General features: G+C 35.1%; 1 protein-coding gene across 2 annotated transcripts; it reads right to left on the minus strand.

Moving 5' to 3' along the window:
* Positions 1 to 2867: 2867 nt before the first annotated feature.
* TMEM38B (transmembrane protein 38B) lies at positions 2868 to 23714 on the minus strand. Of its 2 annotated transcripts, XM_012721285.1 has the most exons (7): positions 23512 to 23693; positions 19018 to 19174; positions 12234 to 12245; positions 9697 to 9881; positions 8764 to 8851; positions 6692 to 6809; positions 2868 to 3343 (listed from the first exon to the last, which is right to left on the minus strand). In XM_012721285.1, exons 1-7 carry the CDS (start codon positions 23621 to 23623, stop codon positions 3128 to 3130), a joined length of 888 nt encoding a protein of 295 aa, XP_012576739.1. In that variant the 5' UTR covers positions 23624 to 23693; the 3' UTR covers positions 2868 to 3127. The 2 variants fall into 2 exon arrangements, with proteins under 2 accessions (XP_012576739.1, XP_004677513.1); XM_004677456.1 differs by lacking the exon at positions 12234 to 12245 and having other exon boundaries at positions 3111 to 3343; positions 23512 to 23714.
* Between the last annotated feature and the right edge of the window lie 300 nt (positions 23715 to 24014).

Below are 24014 nucleotides of genomic sequence, written 5' to 3' on the forward strand. Positions count from 1 at the left end.
GCAGTTTATTTGGAACATTTCAAACTAGAAATAAGCCCTAGTGTGCATCAATAGGATAAATAAACTGTGACATATTTGTAGAGTAGAATACCACTAAGCAATTTAAAAAGAACAAACTACTGATAAATGCAAAAAAGATGTATGAATGAAAATTATGGTAACTTTTAAAGAAGTCATATGCAAAAGAGAATATACTACCTGATTCTATTTACAGTAAGACTGCAGCAAGGGGAGGTTAACTGCAAAGGAACTTCCAGAGGTGCTGGTAATGTTCTATGCCTTGACAGGAAATTTAGGTTACATAATTATATGCGTTTGTTAGAACTCTTTTAATGTACACTTAAAATTTATGTATTTCAAGGCATTGTATTGACATTTTACCTCAAAATAGAAAAACATTAAAAACAAAACTTATATAAAAGAAACACATCTGTTAAAAACTACAAAAGTGAAGATGAACTAAGAAAAATAAATTCAACAAATTTTGGGGGAAAAAAATGTATCATCTAATTCAGATACATGGAAAAACAGAATGAGCCTTACACATAATTAAATAAATACCTAGCTTGTTCCCTCACATCCTTCTAATCTCTGGTAAAATGCGATTTTAACAATAAAGCCTTCTTTAACAACACTATCTTAACAAAAACCTGAAAATCCCCTCACTTTCAATCCTTGTGTCCTGCTTAAAATTTATAAACTACCTCACCACAAGAACCTATTTGTTTACATATGTCTCTTCTCCACTGATATGTAAATCTCTTAAGACAGCAGTAAAGGGGAGAAAGGATACCCTTGAAAACGTTATTCTACCTCCCACATACGATCAACATGTGATCTGAAATAGATTTTAATGGAATGGTATCAAATCTTAAAGTAATAGATAAATTGGACTAACAAGGAGCATCCCCCCTCTTCTCATTTCTCTACTTTTTGTTCTGTGCTTAGAGGAGAGCTTCAATTTCCACTGAAATGTACCCACTCCACATATCTGGTATCTTTCCAGAAAGAAACCACTAATATGCTCAATCAGTTTGATATTAATTTGGTCACATTTTACCAGAAGTGAGAAAATCGAGCGCAGCCAGCGCATGTTATTGCACACTTCTTGCATCCTTTAACTTCCTTCACTTTCTCATTGCCACCTAGGATGACTGGGTGAAGAGGACTGGAGGCATCATTCATGCTATGTGATGGGTAAGTTTTAAAATGCGCTTTACAAATCCAGCCAAGTCTTTGTAGGCAGACTGTGTACACTCAAGGTGGGAGTTTTAAGTCTGAGCATGTAATTCAGTATAGTTTTTATGTAAGAACCTTGAGCTGAGTGTCACGTGATACATGTGCATTAAAAGTTTGTACTGATGTTCCATTTAAGACAGTAATCACTAAATATACTGTAATAGTGAAATGCCAGCGTTCTGAGCTCCGAATCAGGCAAATATAAAAAAAGTAAAAATAATGTAGTACTCCATTGGTGCTAAATAACTTATTTTAATAAATTTGTCTTTATACAAGTATAAAACAAGATTCCTTGCTTTAACTACAGTTAAACCCAAACTTCAAAAATAAAGTCAATTAGTAACATGTTAATTTTGAAAGATTTTAACTATAAGAGTAACAAATATAATACAGGATTCATATATATTAAATGCTTTCTGTCACATTAAAAATAAACTTCCCTAACTCCAAAAACGTAACAAGTAAAAAAGTAAACTCTGCTGTTGTTTATAGCTGCTAAATTTTAAAAAGCAGAAAACAAAACTTGAATGTGATTTAAAGCTTCTAAATCATCCAAAATATCTAAACATACTCACTACAGGCTGCAGCCTCATGGCCTTGGTAGAAGAAATCATGTTAGTCATAGAATTTGACAGTTATAACAGGAGTTTTAAAATATAAAATAAAACAATAGAATATAAAATTATTTAGTACCTTCTTTTTTTTTTGCCAGTAAGGAACCAGACTTAATGTCATTATTCTTTCTTCAAAATATATACCATATATTTTAGTTTCTAGAGAATTCACATTAGTTGAGCATTTTCAAACAAGGGTAATTAGTTTTCATTTAAAATAAATTAATACTATATGTACATACAGGTTAAAATATAACATAAACATATGCAAACTAGTATGACATATTCAACTAGAAAATTAGAAAGTACCATTAGAAAGGAGACATAAAGAGGTATTTTTTAAATGAAATAATGCATTGTTTAATCAATCATTATGACACTACCATTGAAGTACTCACATCAACTAGGATCAGAAAGAGTTAAGAATATATGAAATATCAAGAAGAATAATTTTTTGTACAGTTAAAAACAAATGTGTTTTAAGGCATGAGGGGGGAAAAGCTCCTCAAAGAAAGCTAGTTTTAACAACACATATGAAGGGCTTAGCAATTTAGTAAAAATGACACCTCTGGCTTTCTTTGAAAAAAAAAAAAAAAAACTGTATAAACAAGGGCATGAAATAGACCTAAAATCAATCTGTGAGTCTCTGTTCTCACAGAAAAACAGTGCTAGAAAAAAATTAAATTATAAATATTTCCACTTAATATGGGCAAAAAAATACAATGTTCATATCTGAAATATATACACTAGTAGTTTCTTGTCATTCATAATATAAAGTGATTTAGGTAAAGTTTATTCTCCCCAAAGCTCTAAATTAAACAAGTATTCTTTTCCATGTTGAGGAATAATAACGGTAATGATACATAAAAGTGTAATTTTCCTGACCAAAACTAAATTTTAAATAGATTTAAATTTAAAAATATGAAAATACCTAAGTAAAACAAAAAGCCTTTAATTTTTGTAATTTTGCAATGACAATAGTTTCTGAAACATTAAAAATATCCAGCCTCTAGATATATTTTATCAATATAAAACTATAAAAATAATCACAATAGAATCTTTTATATATAAGTTAAAGAAACAATTTCACATGATACCTCCTAACATTCAAATTACAATCCAGAAGGGATAGTCCCTGAAACAGAAAGAAGTTCTTTCTTTTTGTCATCTCCATTCCTTATAGATAATCTTTATTTCACATCATTTACATAGAAATAATTATCACAATCTGACAGGTAGAAAAAAAAATGCCATCCTGAGTTCATCAAATAAATTTACTCATTCTTCTTAGTGTGTTTCTTTTTAACCTTATCTGAGGAATCGGCTACAGCTTTTGAAGTTGATGAACCAGTACCATTGAAAGACGATTTAGTTTCACTTTTCTTTTCACATGATGTAAACTGTTGCTGCCTGCCAAACAGCATCCGACTCAGAGCATCCTCAAAAGGAGCAAAAAATGTAGTAGAACTCTTGGTAACCATCATGGATATCTGCAGGAAAAGTTCAATTTTTAATTTAAATATATGTGTTTTCTGCTTCTCAAAACTAAGAAAGTAAATAAAAAGAGTTAAAGTGAATTTTTATTGATACAAATGATATTTAATATTACATTAGTTACACATGTACAAGAGAATGATTCAGTATTTGTGTATACTCAAAATGATCACTACAGTAAGTCTAATTAACATTACCATGTAGTCAAAAATTACTTTTTCCCTATAGTGAGAATTTTTGGGATCTACTCCATAGCAACTTTCAAATATGCAATGGAATATTACTAACTACAGTCACTAACTGCACATTTCTTCCCCATGACTTATTTTATAACTGGAAACTTTTACCTTTTGACGTCCTTTTACAATTTACCCACCTACACCCTTCTTGGCAATGACCAGTCTGTTCTCTATGTTCTTGTATGCATAAATAAATTAAATATATCTTTAAAAAAATAAATTTCACAAAGATATATGTAAAATAAGGAAACTCACAAAATATGACTGTGAAAAATTTAAGTCCTAGTAAGTGGAAAGAGATATCATATTTCATGGATTAGTAGACTAAGTTGTTTTTTTTTAAAGATTTATTTATTTATACTCATACAGAACTGGAGTACAACCCAGAGGTGTGGGGACAGTGAGAGGCTTCACCAGAGACAGAGTTGAGGCAGAACAGGCAGATCAACGAAGTACACTGCTAAGGGGAGCAGCAGGCAGGTCAGGAGAGGTCTGTCGCACTATGTGGGTCACATGGTGGGCATTGAACTTGCACTGTAGCGGCTGCATGGCTAGCTTGCAGTGCTGTGTCCTAACCCAATGCACCACCAGGGAGGGCCATGGTAGACTAAGTATGTTTAAAGTACTTTTTTCCTAAATGAATCTATGATTACAATACATTTGTAATCACAGTCCCAAAAGTCATTTTTGGGAAGAAAATGATACCCCAGTCATAATATTTATATGGAAATGTAAAAGACTTAGAAGAGTCAAAGAAATCTTGATTTGAAGACTTACTATTGATAATAGTTATCATATAGCTTGGTATTGGCTAATGATACACATACAAATCAATGAAACAGAATATAGTACAGAAATAGACAACTGATTTTGAGCAACAGTGTCAAGGTAAACCAATGAAGGAAAGGACAGTCTTCTCAGCATATAATACAGAAACTCCATATTTCTATGAAAAAAAAATAAACCTGAAGCACAACCTCCTGCCAGTCAAACACAACTGGAAATAGATTATACAATATATTTGCAATGTACAGCCTAGAAATGAATTTTTAAAATTCCATTACTATTGAACCAAAAACAATAAAAGAGAAATAAATATAGCAAAAGAATTCCAAGATGTAAAGAGTGAAACATAGTTGGAAAGAACTTTAAAAAGATCTAAATGAATGAAAAGACACCTATATCAAAAGGATTGAAAGAGTTAATATTGCTAAGATGATAATAATACTGACTGGTAGATTCAAGGCAATTCCTATGAAAGTGTGGCTGGTCGTTTTGTAAGAATTGTTAAATTAAAGCTAAAACTCAGATGGGCATTCAATAACCCAATGATCAAATAATCCTTAGAAAGAAGAACAAACTTAGAGGCTCACATTTCTCTTGATTTCAAATCAAACTACAAACCTATAGTAATTAACACTCTGATACTAGCATAAAAGTAGATATAAGAAGAATGGAGTATGAATCTACAAATAAGCCCTCACGTTTACAGTCAAGTGATTTTATAGCAGATGCCAACTCAGTTCATAATGAGTAAAAGAACAACCTTTTCAATTAATAAAAAAAAGGGACAACTAGATATCCTTATATAAAAGAATGAAGTTAGATCATTCCTCATACCACAAAAAATTAACTCAAAATATTAATAGATCACAGAGCTAAGTAAGAATAAGAGCATAAAACTCTTCAAAGAAAACAGAAGGGAATCTTTTTTACCTTGGGTTTGGCAATGGTTTCTTAAGAGATGACACCAAAAGTATTTACAGTGGAGAAAACAGATAAAATGGACTTTATCAAAAGTTCAAAATTTTATGCTCCCAAAGATACTATCAAGAAAATGAAATGATAACACATAAAATAGGAGAAGCCATTCACAAATCAGATATTTAATAAAGGTTTAGTGTCCAGAATACATAAAGAATTTATAAATCAACATTAAAAAGACAAATGATATAATTAAAAACAGGCAAATTTTCTGAAGAGATATTTTCAAGAGGAGCTATACAAATAGCAAACAAAGCACATGAAAACTGCCCAATGTCATTAGTCATCAGGGAAAACTAAAACAAATTCACAATGAGGTGCCATTTCACAGCAACAAAGATGGCTCTAATAAAAAAGACAAATATTGGCGATGATGTGGTAAAATTAGAACTCTCATATATTGCGTGTACAGAACATAAGATAATAAAGCCACTCTGGAAAAAGTTAAACATAGAATGACAGTGTGTGTTCTAGAAATTCTAATCCTATATGAGAGAGTCAAGAAAAAAGAAACATATCCACACACGCACATGCACATGCACACATACACTGTACGTGAATGCATAGTTCATTACTCATATTACCCAAAAAGTAAAACAACATGAATATCCATCATGTGCTATATGTATACCGTAGCATATTATTTGACAATAAAAAGGACTGAAGTACAGATAAATACTACAACATGAGGTCAAAAGACGCTGAAAAAGAAAACCAGTCAGAAAGCCACACAATGTATGATTCCATTTATACGAAATATCACCAAAACATATATACAGCTCAAAATTTGAGGGTTAGGAATAGTGGACTCTGCCTTGGATACTTAAAGAACTTGAACGATAGCCACAGATGACCCCTACTGAGAGAGTACAGATGACCCCTACTGAGAGAATACTGTAGCAAAAATAAATGATCCCAATAGCGACTTGGTTCTTTACAAGAGCTGTATTTATATAATATATACTCTTTTCCTTTTAAGAATCCTGTTAGGCCCTCCCTGGTGGTGCAATGGGTTAAAGTGCAGACTAAGAGCCGCAGCCACTTCAGTGTGAGTTCAATCACTGGCCCCAGAGGTGACTACATGATGCGGCAGATCTCTCCTGACCCACGCGCTGATCCCCTCAGCACTGTACACTTCAGTCAGCCTGTTCTGCTCCCCACTCTATCTCTGGTGAAGCCTCTCATGGCCCCTGCACCTCTGGCCTGTACCCCAGTTCTGTATGCATAAATAAATAATCTTTTTAAAAATATATAAATGTTCATGTTAACATGCCTAGTATGCAAAATTCTGGTTATATGAATTAGTATCATTGTTGTGTTATAGCTTCTTTGAGCGCTTACCTTTGTGGCCACAAGAAACACAGTATAAAAGAACATAAGATTATGCTTTGCTACTGACAGATGTTTGGTCTGCTGGAATGTGAAGATAATTGACCCCAGCAAGGTTATCTTGGCAGGACTAAAAAGAAAGCACATTTTAAGTCAGTAAATAATAGACATCTCTCTGTATACCCAGAAGAATATGCCACAAAATATTGTTAGTAAATTACCAATAGTCAAAATGAGCTCTATATAGTTTCAGAAATTCTAAATATATAAAAGTAAACACCTTGCTTCACAGCATAATTGAATGAGGTGGGAAAAGACAAGAAAGCCCTGATTTGTAGCACTTTCTCATTTTCATGGTATAAATATACTGACCCTTGAACAACACAGTCTGGATTTCAGAGTTCCTCTTATACAGGGATTTTCTTATAAACAGATGATGTCCACTTAGCTTCAGTAAACACAGCACAGTACTGTAAGCGTATTTTCTTTAAGATTTGTTAACAATATTTTCTTTTCTCTGGCTTACTTTAGTGTAAGAATACAGTATGTAATAACATACACAGTATGTGTTAATGTTATCAATAAGACTCTGGTCAACATTAAGTTACTTAGTTGTTTCTCAGGAGTAAAATTATACACTGATTTTTGACTAGGTAGAGGGGGTCAGTAAGCACCCCTAACTTGTCATTGTTTAAGGGTCTAATGTACCCCCATCATGACATTTCAAGCTCCTACATGGAGTGGAAAAGAGATACATCCAATTACCCTTAAAACAGTAGGACCCAGCTCTAGTATATTACTGAGCTAACACTACCACAAAATATTCACATAATATCTCAATAAGTTATTGCTGATAACTAAAAGTCTATAATAAGACACTAAGCTATCAAAAACATTACTTTTATATGACATATTTACCAGATATTTAAAGCCTATCTCAACAACAGATCATTGTCTGAGCTTGCTATGCTTAAAACTAAATAAATGATAAACCTTTAGAATGCTACAATGCAAAATGATAAATTTAAAAGGCCATCTAAGGGCCTTATGAAAAGTAAGTTATTTAATTACTGCATGTTAAGAACTGAAAATAGGAGCTGTTTGGCAATAAAGGTTTAGGTCTTGCTTAGCAACGTAACTGGACAGCATTCATGTTTTGGCATAGGAGTCGCTAAGCTTTTGACTGCATAGCCCCATTTGTAAACTCCCTAAGGTATTCTCTCAATTAATTAATTAATTATATGCATGTAAAATATATAAAATGTATAATAAAGTGACACCCTAAAAGGATCAGATGAAAAAAACAAACAGAATTAGGTTGGTCTTAAGGTTTACTGTTTTTTTCTGATCCCTTAGTTTCTGGACCATAGTACCTTACTATGAGCAGCCTTTTTTGGAATATATTCTCTTAGAACATAAATTTAGATCCATCAAACTAAGAAACAAGGACTTTGTAAACAATATACTGGGAAAGGACATTGGAGAAAGTCTAAATTCAGTAAAGTCAATAAAATTAATTACAAAGATGAGGTTGTATTTAAATTCTTCAAACGGATGCAACAGGTACTTTGAATTGGGTAACAAGAGAAAAGATTATTTCCCCTAATCTTTTTCTTATTTTATATACAACTAAGTTCAGCTCTCATTTTTAAAGCAACTAAGCTGACCTTTCCAATAATGTATTACTTTGTTTCCATAGCTTAGCATTCTATTACCAGAACTATACATAATTTGAAATACAGCAGTCATCCATGAACATGCCAAGAGCCTGCAACTGATTCCTTTCCATTCACAGAAGTCAGCGCCTATGTGGTTCTCTCTCTGTAGATACCATTCATCCCAAATTCTATAACAATTCAGAACTATTTGTTGGGTTTAATTTTTTGAGAGGGAGTATCAATATTTATTTCTAAAATTACAAAGAGCAAACTTTTTGAAAAACAAGTTTCCTGTCCTATCCCTATATCCTTACCATTTATTAGGTCAGCTGTATTCCATCTACATTTAGTGTCCCCAAAATTCTCTTTGAACAAAATTTGGTAAGATCTAAGAATAAAAAGTCAGTATAATTTATACCAACTCACTAGGACATCTTTAGCCATTCATCAGCTTCTGGTTTCCAACCTCCTTTTACCAAGCGCTCAAAATTCGTGATGATACTACCACCTGCACCTACAAGTAAAATAATAAAACAAGAATATTTAGCCAAATTTTCTAGACAATATATCTGAAACAAATATATTCTGTTTCATAATTCTATCACCAAGAGGGAGTGGAAAATACATTCCTTAGAAGGAAGGAAAAAGTTGCCTGTGTATTTTATGGTACTGAGGCAACTGTGATACTTCCCTCTAGCCAACTGGTGATGACACACTGATAGTACACTAAATAACATTAAAACTGGGGCCTCGGCACAGAATTGTGCCTAGTGGTTTGTTTCAGATCTGAAAAATACAATCCCCTGCTTTATCATTTCCTTGCCTGGTATTAGTTTTGTGTGCACTATAACAAGAGATTAGAGAAGCTTGTTCAATCTGTATATAAACAAACTCAGTAACAAAGTAAGTGATGCAAATGAACATGAACCTATTATCATTGATATTTACTATTTCTGGCTATTCAGGATGAAAACACTCACAGACCCCCCAAGAAAAAGTGTATCACAAGATTTTAATGTAAACTTGTTATTGACATGCACACAAATTTCCTAATATAAACTTGTTTTATTTATTGTGACACTATACCTTAACTTGAATCCCTTGGCTGCTGTCAAAACTAATTATAAAAATTTTATATTATTATATATATATATATATACATATATATATATAACAGTTGATGACTAATAGTGGTAAAACATGTAATTCTTAAATAACTTGATTAGCCAACAGAAACAAGGTTTCTTCTTCCAAAAAGGCTATTATTAAGTAATGTATTCATCATTAATATAGAAAATTGTTTGATAGCTGCAGTACACCAATTACAGAATATTTATGAATACATATTGTTAATATTACCTCGGGCCCATCCAACAGCTATCATGACTATCCAGCCATTTTTGTAATAGCTATTAGCATGTGTGACTCCACCTACTATTTTCCAAGTTCTGGTCACTTCCTTCATTCCTGCAGCCAGCAGTTGAACAGGTAGGAAAGAATAGGCCTGGGAAACTAGGTCACATGGGCAAAAAAACGTAATATACCTGAAATTAAAATTTAAATATTTTAATATATAAATGAAATCAGAGTAACAGACATAAAAATCCAATAACAATTTAGAAAACACAACAAATAGTTACCCATGTTAAAGCGAAATTTAACTTTAAGAAAACCACACAGATTGGACAGTCAATTTTTAAGATCGTGTGAAGCACACAAAATAATCTGCCAAAATGTCATGATCAGAGGGAAATTTCACCTTAGTTGGACTGCTGAGTACTCTATGCATGCAAGAATTATTTACTGCTTTCCAAATTTGTGTCCATACTGTTCCAGAAGCTAAGTGGTGAATCTACTAACAAAATAAAGAATCTGTATAATCACTCTGGGACAAGGACTTTTCTAGTGAACGTCTCTGTCTTCTGGAAAAGGAATTCGGAGAGAACTCTTAGTAGCTATGCAAGGGTTGCATTTTTCTTTTTTTTTTTAATTTTTATTATTACACATATATTTTTTTAACATTATTTTTCATTTTTGTACAATGTGAGCTTTTTCATCTTGGGTATAGTCCCCATGAAGTTCCTACCACCAGCTCACCCATGCACTATCACTATAGCTCCTTGTGCTCTCCCTACCTCTGTGTTGACTCTCCTCCTCTCCCCTCTCTGCAGATGTCTCTAGTTCATGGTTGTCTGTTAATGTTATAATAAAGCAAGGATTGCATTTCAATCCCACTAATATCTTCACTAATTCTCATGGAAACAGAATTAATTAGAAATGCATTTTCATATAGTTGAAAGAATCTAAATTATAATCTTCAATGTAGCTGATGAAACTTAAGTTTTAACCAGTTAAATTATGATATTGGTTAAAGAATAATTCACTGTTCCTTTGGTGAATTATGTTTTGAAGTTTCCTTTGTTCTAAGCATCTGCTCGAACAGCTTGATCTCAGTAATAGTGTTCACTGGAATGCCATACTACTTTTTTCTCCTCTCCATTCCTCAAATACTCTCTGGCAGATGATTTTGTACTAACAGCAGAATACATCCTCCTTCTAATGGAGTGATATGAAATGAACAAAATAAATGTTAGGACTCTTCTAAAAGTTGTCCATCTAACTGCAATTCAGAATTCATAAAGTCAGGATTACCAAAAGTATTACCAAAAGTATGGACGATGAATATATTTGCCAAAATAATGCTTCAGAAATCCAATAGTAGGTTCAACAGTTTGTTCGATCTGAAATACCCTTTCTTCTTCATCTCTAATTACTGATTCCTTCCTAACCTTCGGGATCCCACCAAATATACCATATGTACTGATTTTGCATGCTTTGTTTTATTTAATATTCTCAGGTTAGCTTAAGTATTGATGATGGCTCTGTGTAACTAAAACAACTGGTCCCTATACTTCAACACAGCTTTTTATATACTTTTCTTCATAATATATATAAAAGACTTAATGCTTAGATGACAGAAATTGCACATCTTACTATCCCCATCACCTAAAATTTGGTATTATGAGAACTAGTACTAAAATAAATAATTTATTTCCAGGAGCAAAATACAAGATACACAAATCAAAAGAATCAGTTGCTAAGTAAAAAAAAAGAAAGAAAGAAAAATTATGAGTTCAGAAGCAAAATGCATTTTAAAATGACATGACTTAAAATTTTCACATATTCACATAAATAAGTTTTAAAACTTCTATATACTTCTCTTTTTAAACATAAAACAATTCCCAGGAAGTTGGCTGGGTAATTGGGTCAAAGAGTTAAGCTCCAATAAACTAATTTAAAACACATTCTTAGATAAAATTATTTTGATAACTGTTGTAGATTTGATAAAGGAAAGAGGATTTGATTTCACTTTAAAAGGAGTTAAGCTCAAAAGTAAATTACTCAAAACAAAACAAAACAAAAAGAATACAAATGAAACCATTTTCATTTTCTATAGCAAAACTGTGTTTAACGTGACTGAAAAAACCTATACTAATACAAGTGCAATCTCAGACCTTTATGTTCCACTATGTAACGCTGATTTATGATCTAAAACTTGTAATTATACTATTTTTATAAATATTCTATTTAATCAGATATTTCTAAAATAGTACTATAACAAGTTAATTTATTGAGCAGAAAACTGTTCTCATTTTTAATGTTAAGACAGCCACAGGGCAAAAGAACAATTAGTTACTGTACTTAGTAGACTTACAAGTAAACATATCAGACAGGCTGGTGGCTACTGAAACAACCATTCCTGCCTATAATTAAGCTTTATAAAATTCCTTTAGTTAGCTACTCAACCAGTACTCATTAAGCAATCATCATGTCCCACCTTCTATAGAAACTATAATTTCCCTTTAACTAAAATTATCACATTAAGGAAGCTTTACCTTGTAAAATGCCTATAGAAAGCATATTGAAAAAAAAGAAATAGAACTTATTGGACAAAAACTGGTTTGAGAAGGTAACTGTTTGATGCAGTTGTTAAGTCACACAGGTTAGGTTAGTGGAGAAAGGAAAAAATGACAACAAACAGTATTAATAAATACAGTTAGTTAAAATAGCATACAGACAAGATGCTAGGCTACTAACAAACGAAAGCTAAATCAGGCGAGTAAATCAGGTCAAAGGGACAACTGTATGGTGAAAGGTAAAACTGAACTTTTAGTGGTCAACTTAAAACTATATACAGGTTTGATTTACAATGATGCACACCTGAAACTTACCTAATATTACAATGACATTTTACATCAATAAAAAAAAACATTTTTAAAGAGAAAAGATAAAAGTAGGACTTAGCTTAATACCAAGAGATAAGTATAGAAACAGAGAGTTGTTTTCACTCTATTAGTTCCATTCCTCTCACTACCAAAGACAGTATTAACTAAGCCCAGTTAGAATGATAAATTAATTACACTTCATTCTAATGCATTATGACATCTTTATTATTGCTCTTATAACTCTAACAAATAACTATATATGCTTTGAAAAAGACAAGTGTAAAATTACATACCTATGAAGTTACACCTTTTTAAAAATCTTATAAAAATGTAGCCTCAGCTATGCAAATGTGTAATACATAATAACTGATACTTAGAAAAATAAAGAAAGACAAACTGGGGTACAAAAAAGGTAAGTTGAGAGGGACAAAATACTTATTTCCCCCAAAGAGTTATGAAAAAGAAAATGTATATGGTCTTCTAAACACTGTAGTACATTAACACACCATTCTTCTTTCCTTTGCCAGTAGATGGTGCTAGTCTCCAGACGTGAGCACTATGAGTACCTGTCCTAAAGATGACCTTTCCTATTAAGTGCATTTACTAAATCCTTTGGTTTAGCTTGCTAGAATTTCAAGTACACGCCAAACATCACGTTAGCTCTCAAAATCAAATGAGACAAAAATAACAAATTCGTTCTCCAGCATTAAAATCTTTTTTAAAACACTAGCAAAATAGGCCCTCCCTTGTGGCGCCAACAAGTTACAATACAGCACTGCAAGCTAACTGCAGCTGCAGTTGCTTCAGTGCCAGTTCGATCCCTGGTCCCTGAGGTGATCCACAATGAGCAGCAGAACTCTCCTGTCGCGCCCACTGCTCCCCTCAGCAGTGTACTTCGTTGATCTGCCTGTTCTGCTCCCCACTCTCTCTCTGGTGAATCTTCTCACCCACCACACCTCTGGCCTGTACCCCAGTTCTGGATGCATAAGTAAATAAATTCTTAAAAAAAAAAAAAAACAACTAGCAACATAAACTCTATCTATCTTTAATAAGGACCATATTTTAAAATATTTAAAATATGTCTGTGAGGACTAAAAAATGTTTGTATTTCCAGAGTCCAAAACAACATTCTGTAAAAATATGGACTAGTGGACCAGCTAGACCAGGTCTGAATCCTGGCCCCAACTACCCGATGTTTGGCATGTCCTCGTCAAATAACTTAACCCTTCTTGTCTTAGAACATCATCTGTTAAATGAAAATAAAGTAGCACCTACCTCACAGGGTTCTTGTTAAGTTTAAATGAAATAATAAAGGTAATATACTAAACGCAAGTATCTGGGAACACATTAAATATCCAGTCAGTGGCCGCAAGCGTTGTTATCCTATAAAACCCCCAAAACAACTAAACCAGTTAAGTGCTCATCAGCAGAAGAAAATATTAGTACAGTGGATTATAAACACTGATAAAGTACTAAAGCTGCAAGCAAAACACCAAGGTATTATGACACAAGAAAATGGAGTATCACATTTAAAATGCTCAATGATAATGCAATCCAATGACTTTATGCCCACTAAATACTGCTTTCAAGAACAAAGGATAAAAACTTAACAACATGTAAGAATTAAGGAACTACTTCATATTGACTGCCACAGAAAAAGCTTTAAACAAAGTAACTGCAGAGAAACATTTAAAAGGACCGTTGATAAGCTCTAAATATACAGCTTGTTGTAAAACAAGGACTGAAGAAGGACTAAGGACAGAATAGTATAGTATGTAATATCTTTAACCATGATTTTATAGGTTACTAAGTCTATTTTTAAAATGGAAAGAAAATGAAAAGTACATAAGCCAAAAAATGTTTTTAAAAATCATGTTAGTAATTGCATAGCACTGTTACTCCAGAACTATTATATACTGTATGTATGATACAGAACAAAATTAATGAGTAATATTGCCTTGTGTTGTTAAAAACCAAATTTTTGGGCCCTCCCTGGTGGCAGTGGGTTAAGGCACAGCACTAAGAAGCTAAAGCCACTTCCGTATGAATTCGATCCCCGCCTGCCCTAGAGGTGACCACATGGCGAGGCAGACCTCTCCTGACCCGCCCGCTGCTGCCCTCAGCAGTTGATCTGCCTGTTCTGCTCCCCACTCTGTCTCTGGTGAAGCCTCTCACCACCCGTGAGCCTCTGGCCTGTACCCCAGTTCTGTATGCACAAATAAATAAATCTTAAAAAAAAAAAATTCTTAAAGTGGAAGGAGCTACAGATATAACTGAGAAATGTTAAAAGCTCTCTAATCTTAATTTTTGTGTTAGAAATATCAATATGAATTCAGGAGTTATTTTAGTCTGACTTTCCCTACAGAAAATGCCTCTGTCCAATGAAATGCCTAGAAACAAAAATCAATCCCATAATAATGAATATCTCTAGTGCTCAGATTGTTGTCTTGAAATACCATTTCTCACTAAAAGAAATCAGTGTCTTAGAGTAGAGTGATTTCAGAAAAGTATAATATGAGCAGCAAGAAAAAGTAACAAGGAAACTCATCAAAGTCTCAAAAGTCAATCTGAAGATGCTGCCACCAGCAAAAGATGGCACAATCTGAGCTTCAAGAACACTATTCAGCAATCAAAAAAGATAAACTCATTCCACTCACAGCAACATGGACAGAGCTAGGATGAGTCATGCTCAGTGAAATAAGTCACAAGGAAAAAGAAAAATATCAAATGGTTTCACTTATAGGAGCAATATAGAGGAGGAGACAAATAAGATGTCAAGGAAAAAATATAACAACAACAATAATAATAATACAACAAAACTAGCAGGCAACCATAAATAAGAGGCATTCTTTGAGGGCGGGGGAGGAAAGGGATGAAGACAGGAGAGAAAGAGCACAAAGGACTATGATGGCTCAGGGGTAAACTGGGTGTGGAATTTTATGAGGCATACACAATGATATAAAAGATACAAATTTAAACAATTAAATGAAATAAACTAAAATCACTGACTTAATTATTGTTTAAAAACCTAATCACCTGGGCCCTCCCTGGTGGCGCAGAGGGTAAAAGCACAGCACTGAGAAGCTAAAGCCACCTTCGCATGAGTTCGATTCCCACCTGCCCCAGAGGTGACCACATGGCGTGGCAGACCTCTCCTGACCCGCCCGCTGCTCCCCTCAGCAGTGTACTTTGTCAATCTGCCTGTTCTGTTCCCCGCTCTGTCTCTGGTGAAGCCTCTCACCGCCCCTGAGCCTCTGGCCTGTACCCCAGTTCTGTATGAATAAATAAATCTTTAAAAAAAAAAACAAAAAACCTAGTCACCTCTGGAGTATGGCAGAGAACCAATTCCTCTATGAACTGTGTAAATGAATAATCAAATAATGGATGGTTAGTTGAAAGTATCTGTAATAGTATTACAACTAATACAAAGTAAAAGACATTGACTGTGACCACTGCACAATTCCTAAATTCCTAACTAATTAGTGTAGTCAATAAACAGAAGATCATGCTAAATCCCAGTATATTCTGAGCCAATATGCCAATTTTCAAGAAACACAGACAACAGAGGTAAATAATGATCCATACCATATACAATGGTATGCAATCAACAAACTCCAGATTATGGAAAAGTCTCATGGCTCAGGTCCATCAAGAAAAATTTGAAGGGGAAATAAAGGAATGGAAGGGAAGGGAATCTATAAAATAAGAGACTCTTTTAAAAGAGACTTCAGATTTTATAATGGTTATGACTAATCTATAGTGTCTTTGGATGAATATTTGAATAACAAAATTATACAAATAAGCAAGAAAGGTGATTATCTTAAAAGTCAGGATCATGGTGTTACTGTAATGATTACTTAAAACAGGAAGGTGGTTGTGTATGGTATGGGACACAGAGTAGGCATTTCTTAGCTAAATGGCAAAGCTCTATTTCTTTTTTAATTATTTTTTTATTGATGGGACATTGACTTACAGCACTATTTATGATGCAGCAGTATAGTCACTCCCTGATGTTCCTAATGAAGCAATTGATTTTTGTTGCTTTGTTTGGAGAATACACACCGATGAGTGTGCATTTTCCTGGTGGAGTATTCCCTTAATCATTATATAGTGTACATCCCGTCTCATTACCTTTTTAGCTGGAAATCTGTTTTATCTAAGTGAGGCTGTCCCTACCATTCTTGGGTCCCATTTACTTGAGGGATATTTTTTTCAATCCTTTACTTTGAGCCTATGTTTATCTTTGGAGCTCAGATATAGTTCCTAAAGACAGCAGAAAGTTGTACTTTGTTTTCCAATACAACCAATCACTCTGTCCCTTTTGATGGGTGAGTTTAGACCATTTATATTTACAGTAGTTATTTCTATGAGTATCTGCTATTGCCATTTTATCCTTAGTTTTCTAGTTCTACATACTTCCTTGTTCAGTTTTAAATTTAGATGTAAGAATTCCTTTCAACATATCTTGGATGGATGGATTATAAACATAATCCTTGAAAACTCAGCCTTGTTTGAGAAGACCTTTATTTCTACCTCAAATGTGAACAAGAGTCTTGCAGGATACCGTATTATTGGCTAGCAATTCTTATCTTTGAATATTTTGGATATATCATTCCATTTCTCCTTGCCTGTAATGTCTCTTTAGAGAAGTCAGGTGTAAGCTAGATAGGCCTATCTTTATAGGCTATTTGCTTCTTCACCCTGGCCAGTTTCAATATTCTTTCTTTCTTTTTTGAAGATTTATGCATACAAGAACTGGGGTACAGGCCAGAGTTGTGGGAGGCAAAGGGGTGAGAGGGCTCAACAGAGACAGAGTGGGGAGCAAAACAGGCAGATCTAGTGAAATACACTGCTGAGGGGAGCAGCAGGCCAGTCAGTAGAGGTCTGCTGCGCCATGTGGGTCAGCAACCTGGTCAGGGATCAAACTCATGCTGCAGTGGCTAAGAATAGCTTCATATGCTGCACTTTAACCCACTGCACCACCAGGGAGGGCCCTCAATATTCTTTCTTTGTCTTGAACTCTTGCGAGTATCACCACCATGAGTCCTGCTGTAAGTCTCATTAAATTTAGGTAACCAATGTTCTTTTAACTTCATGGATGTGTATATTTAGTTCCTTCTCCAGGTTTGGAAGTCTTCCTTTATTATTTCTTTGACTAAGTTCTCTGTTCCCTTCTTTCTTCCCTTTCTGGTCTAGCCATTATTCTTAAACTGAGAGATAATGCCTGTTAACCATCAAGGCTCTAAAGTCAAACCTCTAATTTTGATTCTAGATTAATCATTTACCAAATATGAAAATGTTAGCAAAGTTCCTCAATGCCCTGATTTTCTCATAGCTACCACGCGGGTCTTTTCAGGTTAAATATAAAAGTGAATATAAAGAGTTTAAATGACATATAATCATTATTCAATAAGTATTAGCTATGAAATTTATTAGTCTACTCCTCCTATTTCCACTGTTATATACTACCATATTACTTTCTCCAATTGCAACTGTTATTTATAATATTCCCCTTTATGACAAGTTATAATTACAATGAACTTCAAGTATTCCTAACAGCTCTATATTTAATTCATAAGGCGTTTACTCAAAGTATAGCTTTGTTGTAGATGTAGCTTTCTGATTTGTATCATTATTTTTTTAACTTGATATATCAATCCTTTTAGAGATAATTGAATTTTGAATTACAAAAATCCAAAGCAACTTCTACATTATTTTTCTTCACTTCAAAATTAAATTCAATATCAATTAATGTTACATCTCATAGGCTCTAAAAAATCCAACAAAGACTATAACAAGGAACATTACTAAGTATGAAAAAATAATCTGGACATATTTGTGTAGTTAAAATACATTCTTGAGGCCCTCCCTGGTGGCGCAGCAGGTTGAAGCACAGTGCTGAGAACCTGAAGCTGCTTCCGCATGAGTTCAATTCCTGCCTGCCCTGGAGGTGACCACATGGCGTGGCAGACCTCTCCTGACCCACCGGCTGCTCCCCTCAGCAGTGTATTCGTTGATCTGCCTGTTCTGCTCCCCACTCTGTCTCTGGTGAGGCCTCTCACTGCCCCTGAGCCTCTGGCCTGTACTCCAGTTCTGTATGCACAAATAAATAAATCTTAAAAAAAAAAAAAACACATTCTTGATTTTATCCTGGTGTGTAGGTTGCAGGGGGATTAGGTACACAAATATTTGATACTCTTTCATATTTGAAATTTTTCTACCAAAGATATATAAGACAAGGGTGACAATCTTTGCCTCTGAGGAGCGAAGGGAGAAGAGTAAGGAGACATACTTTGCACTTAAAACCTCTGGATTACATAGGTTCCTTTCCTTGCATGTAAATTAATCTAAACTCTTTTTTTAATGAAAAAAATTCCATTTAGTAGTAACTTACAAAACATTGTATGCAACATTTTTTGTGTGTGTTACATAGTTCAACATAACAACAGCTTACCAGATTGAAGATGCCAATAATATATTAGTGTTGCTTGCAAGAAACCTCAATGGAGGTTCTGCAAGCAGTACACAGGATAATATTCCTCCACCAAAGCAGTGGAGCATAGCAGTAAACCAGCTTGATAAAGGATTCCTCCACGCCACAGCTGTTGCTCCTAAAATGGTAAAGTAAAAATGTGGTCTGAGAAAGTAGTATATTAAAAAAGTCCCAAGATACTAGTGACACTACAGAAAAACACCTCTTACTTATCAAGAACTTAACATTAATCATAGATGTGACAAGTGTGATTATCATAAACCTAATCTTTTAGTCTTTAAGGCAAGACTGAGTTAATTTTAATACATGAGTAATTTGGAGCACCTTTAAAATACTCCGTTCAGGTTTCTCAAAACATTATAAATAGATCTACCACCTGATCCAGCAACCCCTCTCTTAGGTACCTACCAAAGAATACAAACGCACTAAATTGAAGGGAGATAAGCACCCCTACCTTCACCGCAGCACTATTACAATAGCCAAGCTATGGAAATTACCTAAGTGTACAAGGACAGATCAGTGAATTAAGATGTAGTATTGATATACACACACACAGTGGCAAATTAATCATCTATTAAAAAATGGTAAAATCCTGCCATATGCAACAACATGGCTAGAACTGGAGGAGATAATGCTAAGTGGACTCAGAAGAAAAAAGACAAATATCTCATTACTTCACTCATGTATGGAACAGAATGAAATAAAGCAAAGGAACCAAAACAAACTCCTGAAATCTGCCTACAGAAGTAAGGTTACAAAGTGGGGGCAAAAGGGAATAGGGTGCACAGTGGATAGAGGAGGGTGACTGGTGTTTTGGGGGTAGGAGACCTGTGTGATAACAAACATCTGCTGTATGTGAGCCTAGATCCCTAAAATATACAGTGTGGGAACCAACCTTGCCTCTATAAACATTAAAAAAAAAAAAAACCCTGTGAGGCCCTATTGCTAGTTTTCTAGTAGTAGCTTATTAGCTACTGTCTTCTTTCATTCCTAACTCTACTATACATACTCCCACTCAATATGTCAAAATGATACCTCAAAAAAGTATACCCTTCAGTACTTCAGAAGATAACAAAGTGAAAAAAAAATAAACTAAGCTTTCAAGAAGACAAGTTAAAAACAATAACAAAATAAACCAAGAGGTGAAAGGATGATAAGGGAAAGAATTACATCATTTCAAAATGTCTACTAACAAGTTACATATTAATTATAAAGGAAAAGTATACTTGCAGAGTGGAGAAATTGCAAACTTCACCTTAAACAAGTATCACAGGAATTGCTATATGCACTAAAAATGCAGCTTCATGTCTGCGATATTTTTACCAAAAATTTATCAACTGAATTAATCAAATCAGACATACCTAAACTGAATGTTACTGGGGGGGGGGGGGATAAAACAAAACAAAATAACCCTGGGTTATACAATGTCAAGGAACACAACAAATATTAATGAAATGTTGCAAATTAAATGTCATCAAAGGCACCAAAAACTTAATGAAATGCATATGCTAGAATACATAATGGCATGGGAGAGAATGTTTATGTTTTTAGATAACTGATGAAATCTAAATGTAAATTGTGGCTTAGCTAACGTTAAACTTCCTGATTTTGACAACTGTACCATGGTTCTTAAAATTAATACACTCAAGAATCTGAAATAATTAGACAAAATACCTCACTTATATTCAAGTGGTTCTGGAAACATGATGTCCATAAATGAAAACATCCAGAGAGAAAATACTCATATACAAATTTTCACTTATAAGGTGAATAAATTCTGAGTATTAAATGTAGAGCAGTGACTACAGTATTGCATATTGGTATTTGCTAAGTGTTGTCATATCAACAACAAAAAAGGTTACATGTGCAGTGGTGAATGCTCTAGTTAATTTCATTCTGATCTTTATTCCATTACACACACACATCATAACACTGCATGTTTTAAATATATAGAAATGTATCCATTAGATCACAATAGAAGTGGAAAATAAAGCAGGGCAAATAAAGCATATTATTATGAAAATAATTTTGAGCTGGAAGTGTCAGGAACCCTAGGGGTTCCTGGGCCACACTTTGAGAACTTTGGCTAAAGTTTATAGGAGTTTTTTGACTTATTCTGACAATCTTTCCATATGTTTGTGATTATCTAAGGAAAAATTACAAAAGTAATAACAAACTGAAACAAGTAGAATTTGTAAAAGTAGGACAAAAATTGATGCTAAAATAGGGAACAGAGAGACAACCCAAAGCTATTCACAGTAAAAGTCAAAAAAATACCACTATCAACAAATCTGAGAAAGGATGGTGAGGGGGAATGAAAATAACATAACTTTAGGCAGGGAAAGAAAATAATTTTAGTTAGAGGTTTTTAATTAAAAGGAAATTGGTCTAACAAATGTTCATATGTAATTGAAATGAACACTTCTAAAAAACTATAAATTAGCAAAACTCCTTTACCAACAGGTAGAAACCTGAACGTACAGTATCATGGGGCGAAGAAAAGTGGCATTCGCTACAACACAGGGATCTATACAAAGAAAAGGTCCTGGATAAGATAATGGAAAACATTTACTAAATATTTTTGGATTACTCTAATATATGTACCAGCTATCACTACTCCAGTAGTCTTCCGTTACCCACTGTTTTGCGTTTCACAGATTCAGATAGAAAGACAAGATATTTAAAACTGATTATAGTCAATACGGTGGAGGGGACAGAAAGGCTAACACTTCTGGTAACAGTGTAAACAGATACACCTTTTTCTCTAGATTTTATCACTATTTTCTGTTTTACAAGTTTCACAAGTACTGACCCTGGAATATAAAATATTTATTACACCACATCTAATACAGTAAAAAAAAAAAATTAGCATTCAATCAACTGAGTGGTTGTCAATTTTTTTTAGTTTTCAGAACCCTAGTATACACCTAAGATTTAGTAAACAGAAGAAAGCTTGCCAGACACTGGGGGAAGGCTGCCCAAAAAAAAAAAAAAGAGGGAATCTGGGAGGTGAAACTGGGAGGGGGAAGCACTGAGGGGTGAAACTGCTCTATATTTTGATTGTAGTGGTAGTTACATGCATATGCTTTAAAATTTTTCTCAAAGGCCCCAAAAAATTTTTATGGAATTATGTGTATTGACACTTAGCATATGAGAAGTGAGAAACTGCTATTTGAAAATAATGCACCAAATTTTAACATAAATGATGTATTCTTTATAAAAATACTTTCAAAAGCAAAAGGTAAAGAGTGACATTTTATATTTTCACAAATATCTTTAATGTGTGGCTTCAAATAATAAACAGTGAATTTTCCTATCTGCTTCTGCATTCAACATTACAGGTTAGAGGTCATGTAACCTCTTGCAAATTCCACTGTACAATTATGAGAAAAGGTGTGGAAAAGGCAAATAACATCAGCATATTATTATTAAAATAATTTTGAGCTGGAAGTGTCAGGAACCCCAGGGGTTCCTGGGCCACAATTTGAGAACCTCTGATTTAGCCTATACGAGAAAGTATCAGATACTAAATATAGCATAATTTTAAAAAGTACTTCTTTTCAATCAAGGAAGCCATATCTGATGCAGATGATCTGTCCTAAATTGACACAGTAATATTCCCCTTCGCAGGTCCAAATTTCTACCAAACAAGGATTTAGAAGGAGCACAAGCTTCAGTGGAAATACGAAATATTTTCTGAGGTCCAAAGGTTTAAAAGAGAGGTACAGCATTCGCCTCAAGTCCTCACTCAACACTGCAGAACAAAGCAGATCAAAGGCAGCTTGGCCTTGGTGCAAGCAACGAAAATACCTCATGTCAAAGAAAGCAGGTTAATGAAACCAAAAGGCAGGTAGAAAAGTCTCAACAAAAGGGTTTGAGAAAAATCTCAAAAGTAAAGCAACACACTAATCGGTAAAGGCAGGAAACCACAAACATCGCTCCCCGAGGGTTTTCTCAGACAAACTCAAGATGCCATGGACAGGCTACCGTCCCATGCTACAGAGTGACACTGTCCAGTGACTGCCGCGGGACCGACTCCACCCGCTTCACTCTAACAGCTGAGCAAGGTGGCAGAACTCTGCGTCCAGGGGGGCACCAGTGAGCCAGCCCGAGGCTTGGGAGGCGTTTACGCTACTACCCAGTGGAAAGCAGCACGCAGCCCCTCCAGCCTCCACGCGACTAAGGGACCCAGCGTCCCCCCGCCGCGCGCCGGTGCCAGTTCAGAGCTCTCCCCAGAAAGTGGGAGTCGTCCAGGACCGCGCCCGGGCTTCAAAAAGGGGCCGCCCCTTCCTGGCCTCAGTTTCCCCATCTGTACCGTAGGGACGGGACAGCCAGCTGCTGGGGCACCGCCAGCTCACCCCAGGAGTCTGAGCCAGAGTCACGTCGGCGGCTCGCCCGGCTCAGACCATGCTAAGGGGGGGTTGAGGGGGTCAGTCCGCGGCGCCCCGCACTCACCTGGTTGATGCTTCAGCGCCATCACCGACACCAGGTAGTGGGCGATGTCAAAAAAGGGGAACATAGACGTGCGAGAAAAGGCAAGGGTCAGCTCATCCCACGGAGAACTCATGACGACAACCGACCGCGGCGGCCGCGGCAGCGGCGGCGACGGGTTCTAGACGCGCGCTGGTTCGAGCGGGGGAAGGGACAGCCGCGGCGGCGGCTCGCGCCAGTCGGAGAGACCCGCGCATGCGCCCTGGCTCCCGGAGCCTGCGCGCCGAGGGGCGGGGCCGCGAGTCGCCGGGTTGGGCGGGGTGAGCGGGTTCCCAGCCACCCACGCTGGGCCCGGCGCGGTTCTCCCAATAAGGAGTCAGCAAGTTGGTGCTGGGAGCTGTGCCAGCCCAGGGAGAAAGCGCAGTTAAATAAAATTGAAGCTGAATGACCAGTGCGTTGTGTAGGTCAACTTTTACACAACAATGTATTTGTTATTTTTGAAACAAATATATAAAGAACTATTTTTT

The sequence above is a fragment of the Condylura cristata genome, unplaced genomic scaffold (genome assembly GCF_000260355.1).
Source record: "Condylura cristata isolate star-nosed mole 26May11 unplaced genomic scaffold, ConCri1.0 scaffold00006, whole genome shotgun sequence".
NCBI classification, from domain to species: Eukaryota; Metazoa; Chordata; class Mammalia; order Eulipotyphla; family Talpidae; genus Condylura; species Condylura cristata.

Bases quoted from the DNA above. Each gene is read 5' to 3' on its own strand.
- TMEM38B (XM_012721285.1), bottom strand. From the start codon at position 23,623: ATGAGTTCTCCGTGGGATGAGCTGACCCTTGCCTTTTCTCGCACGTCT. The intron at 8,852-9,696 runs GTAATATTAACA...TTTTACTTGTAG, and splicing joins AGCTGTTGGATGGGCCCGAG to GTGCAGGTGGTAGTATCATC. The intron at 3,344-6,691 runs GTAAGCGCTCAA...CTTTTCCTGCAG, and splicing joins TGTTTCTTGTGGCCACAAAG to ATATCCATGATGGTTACCAA.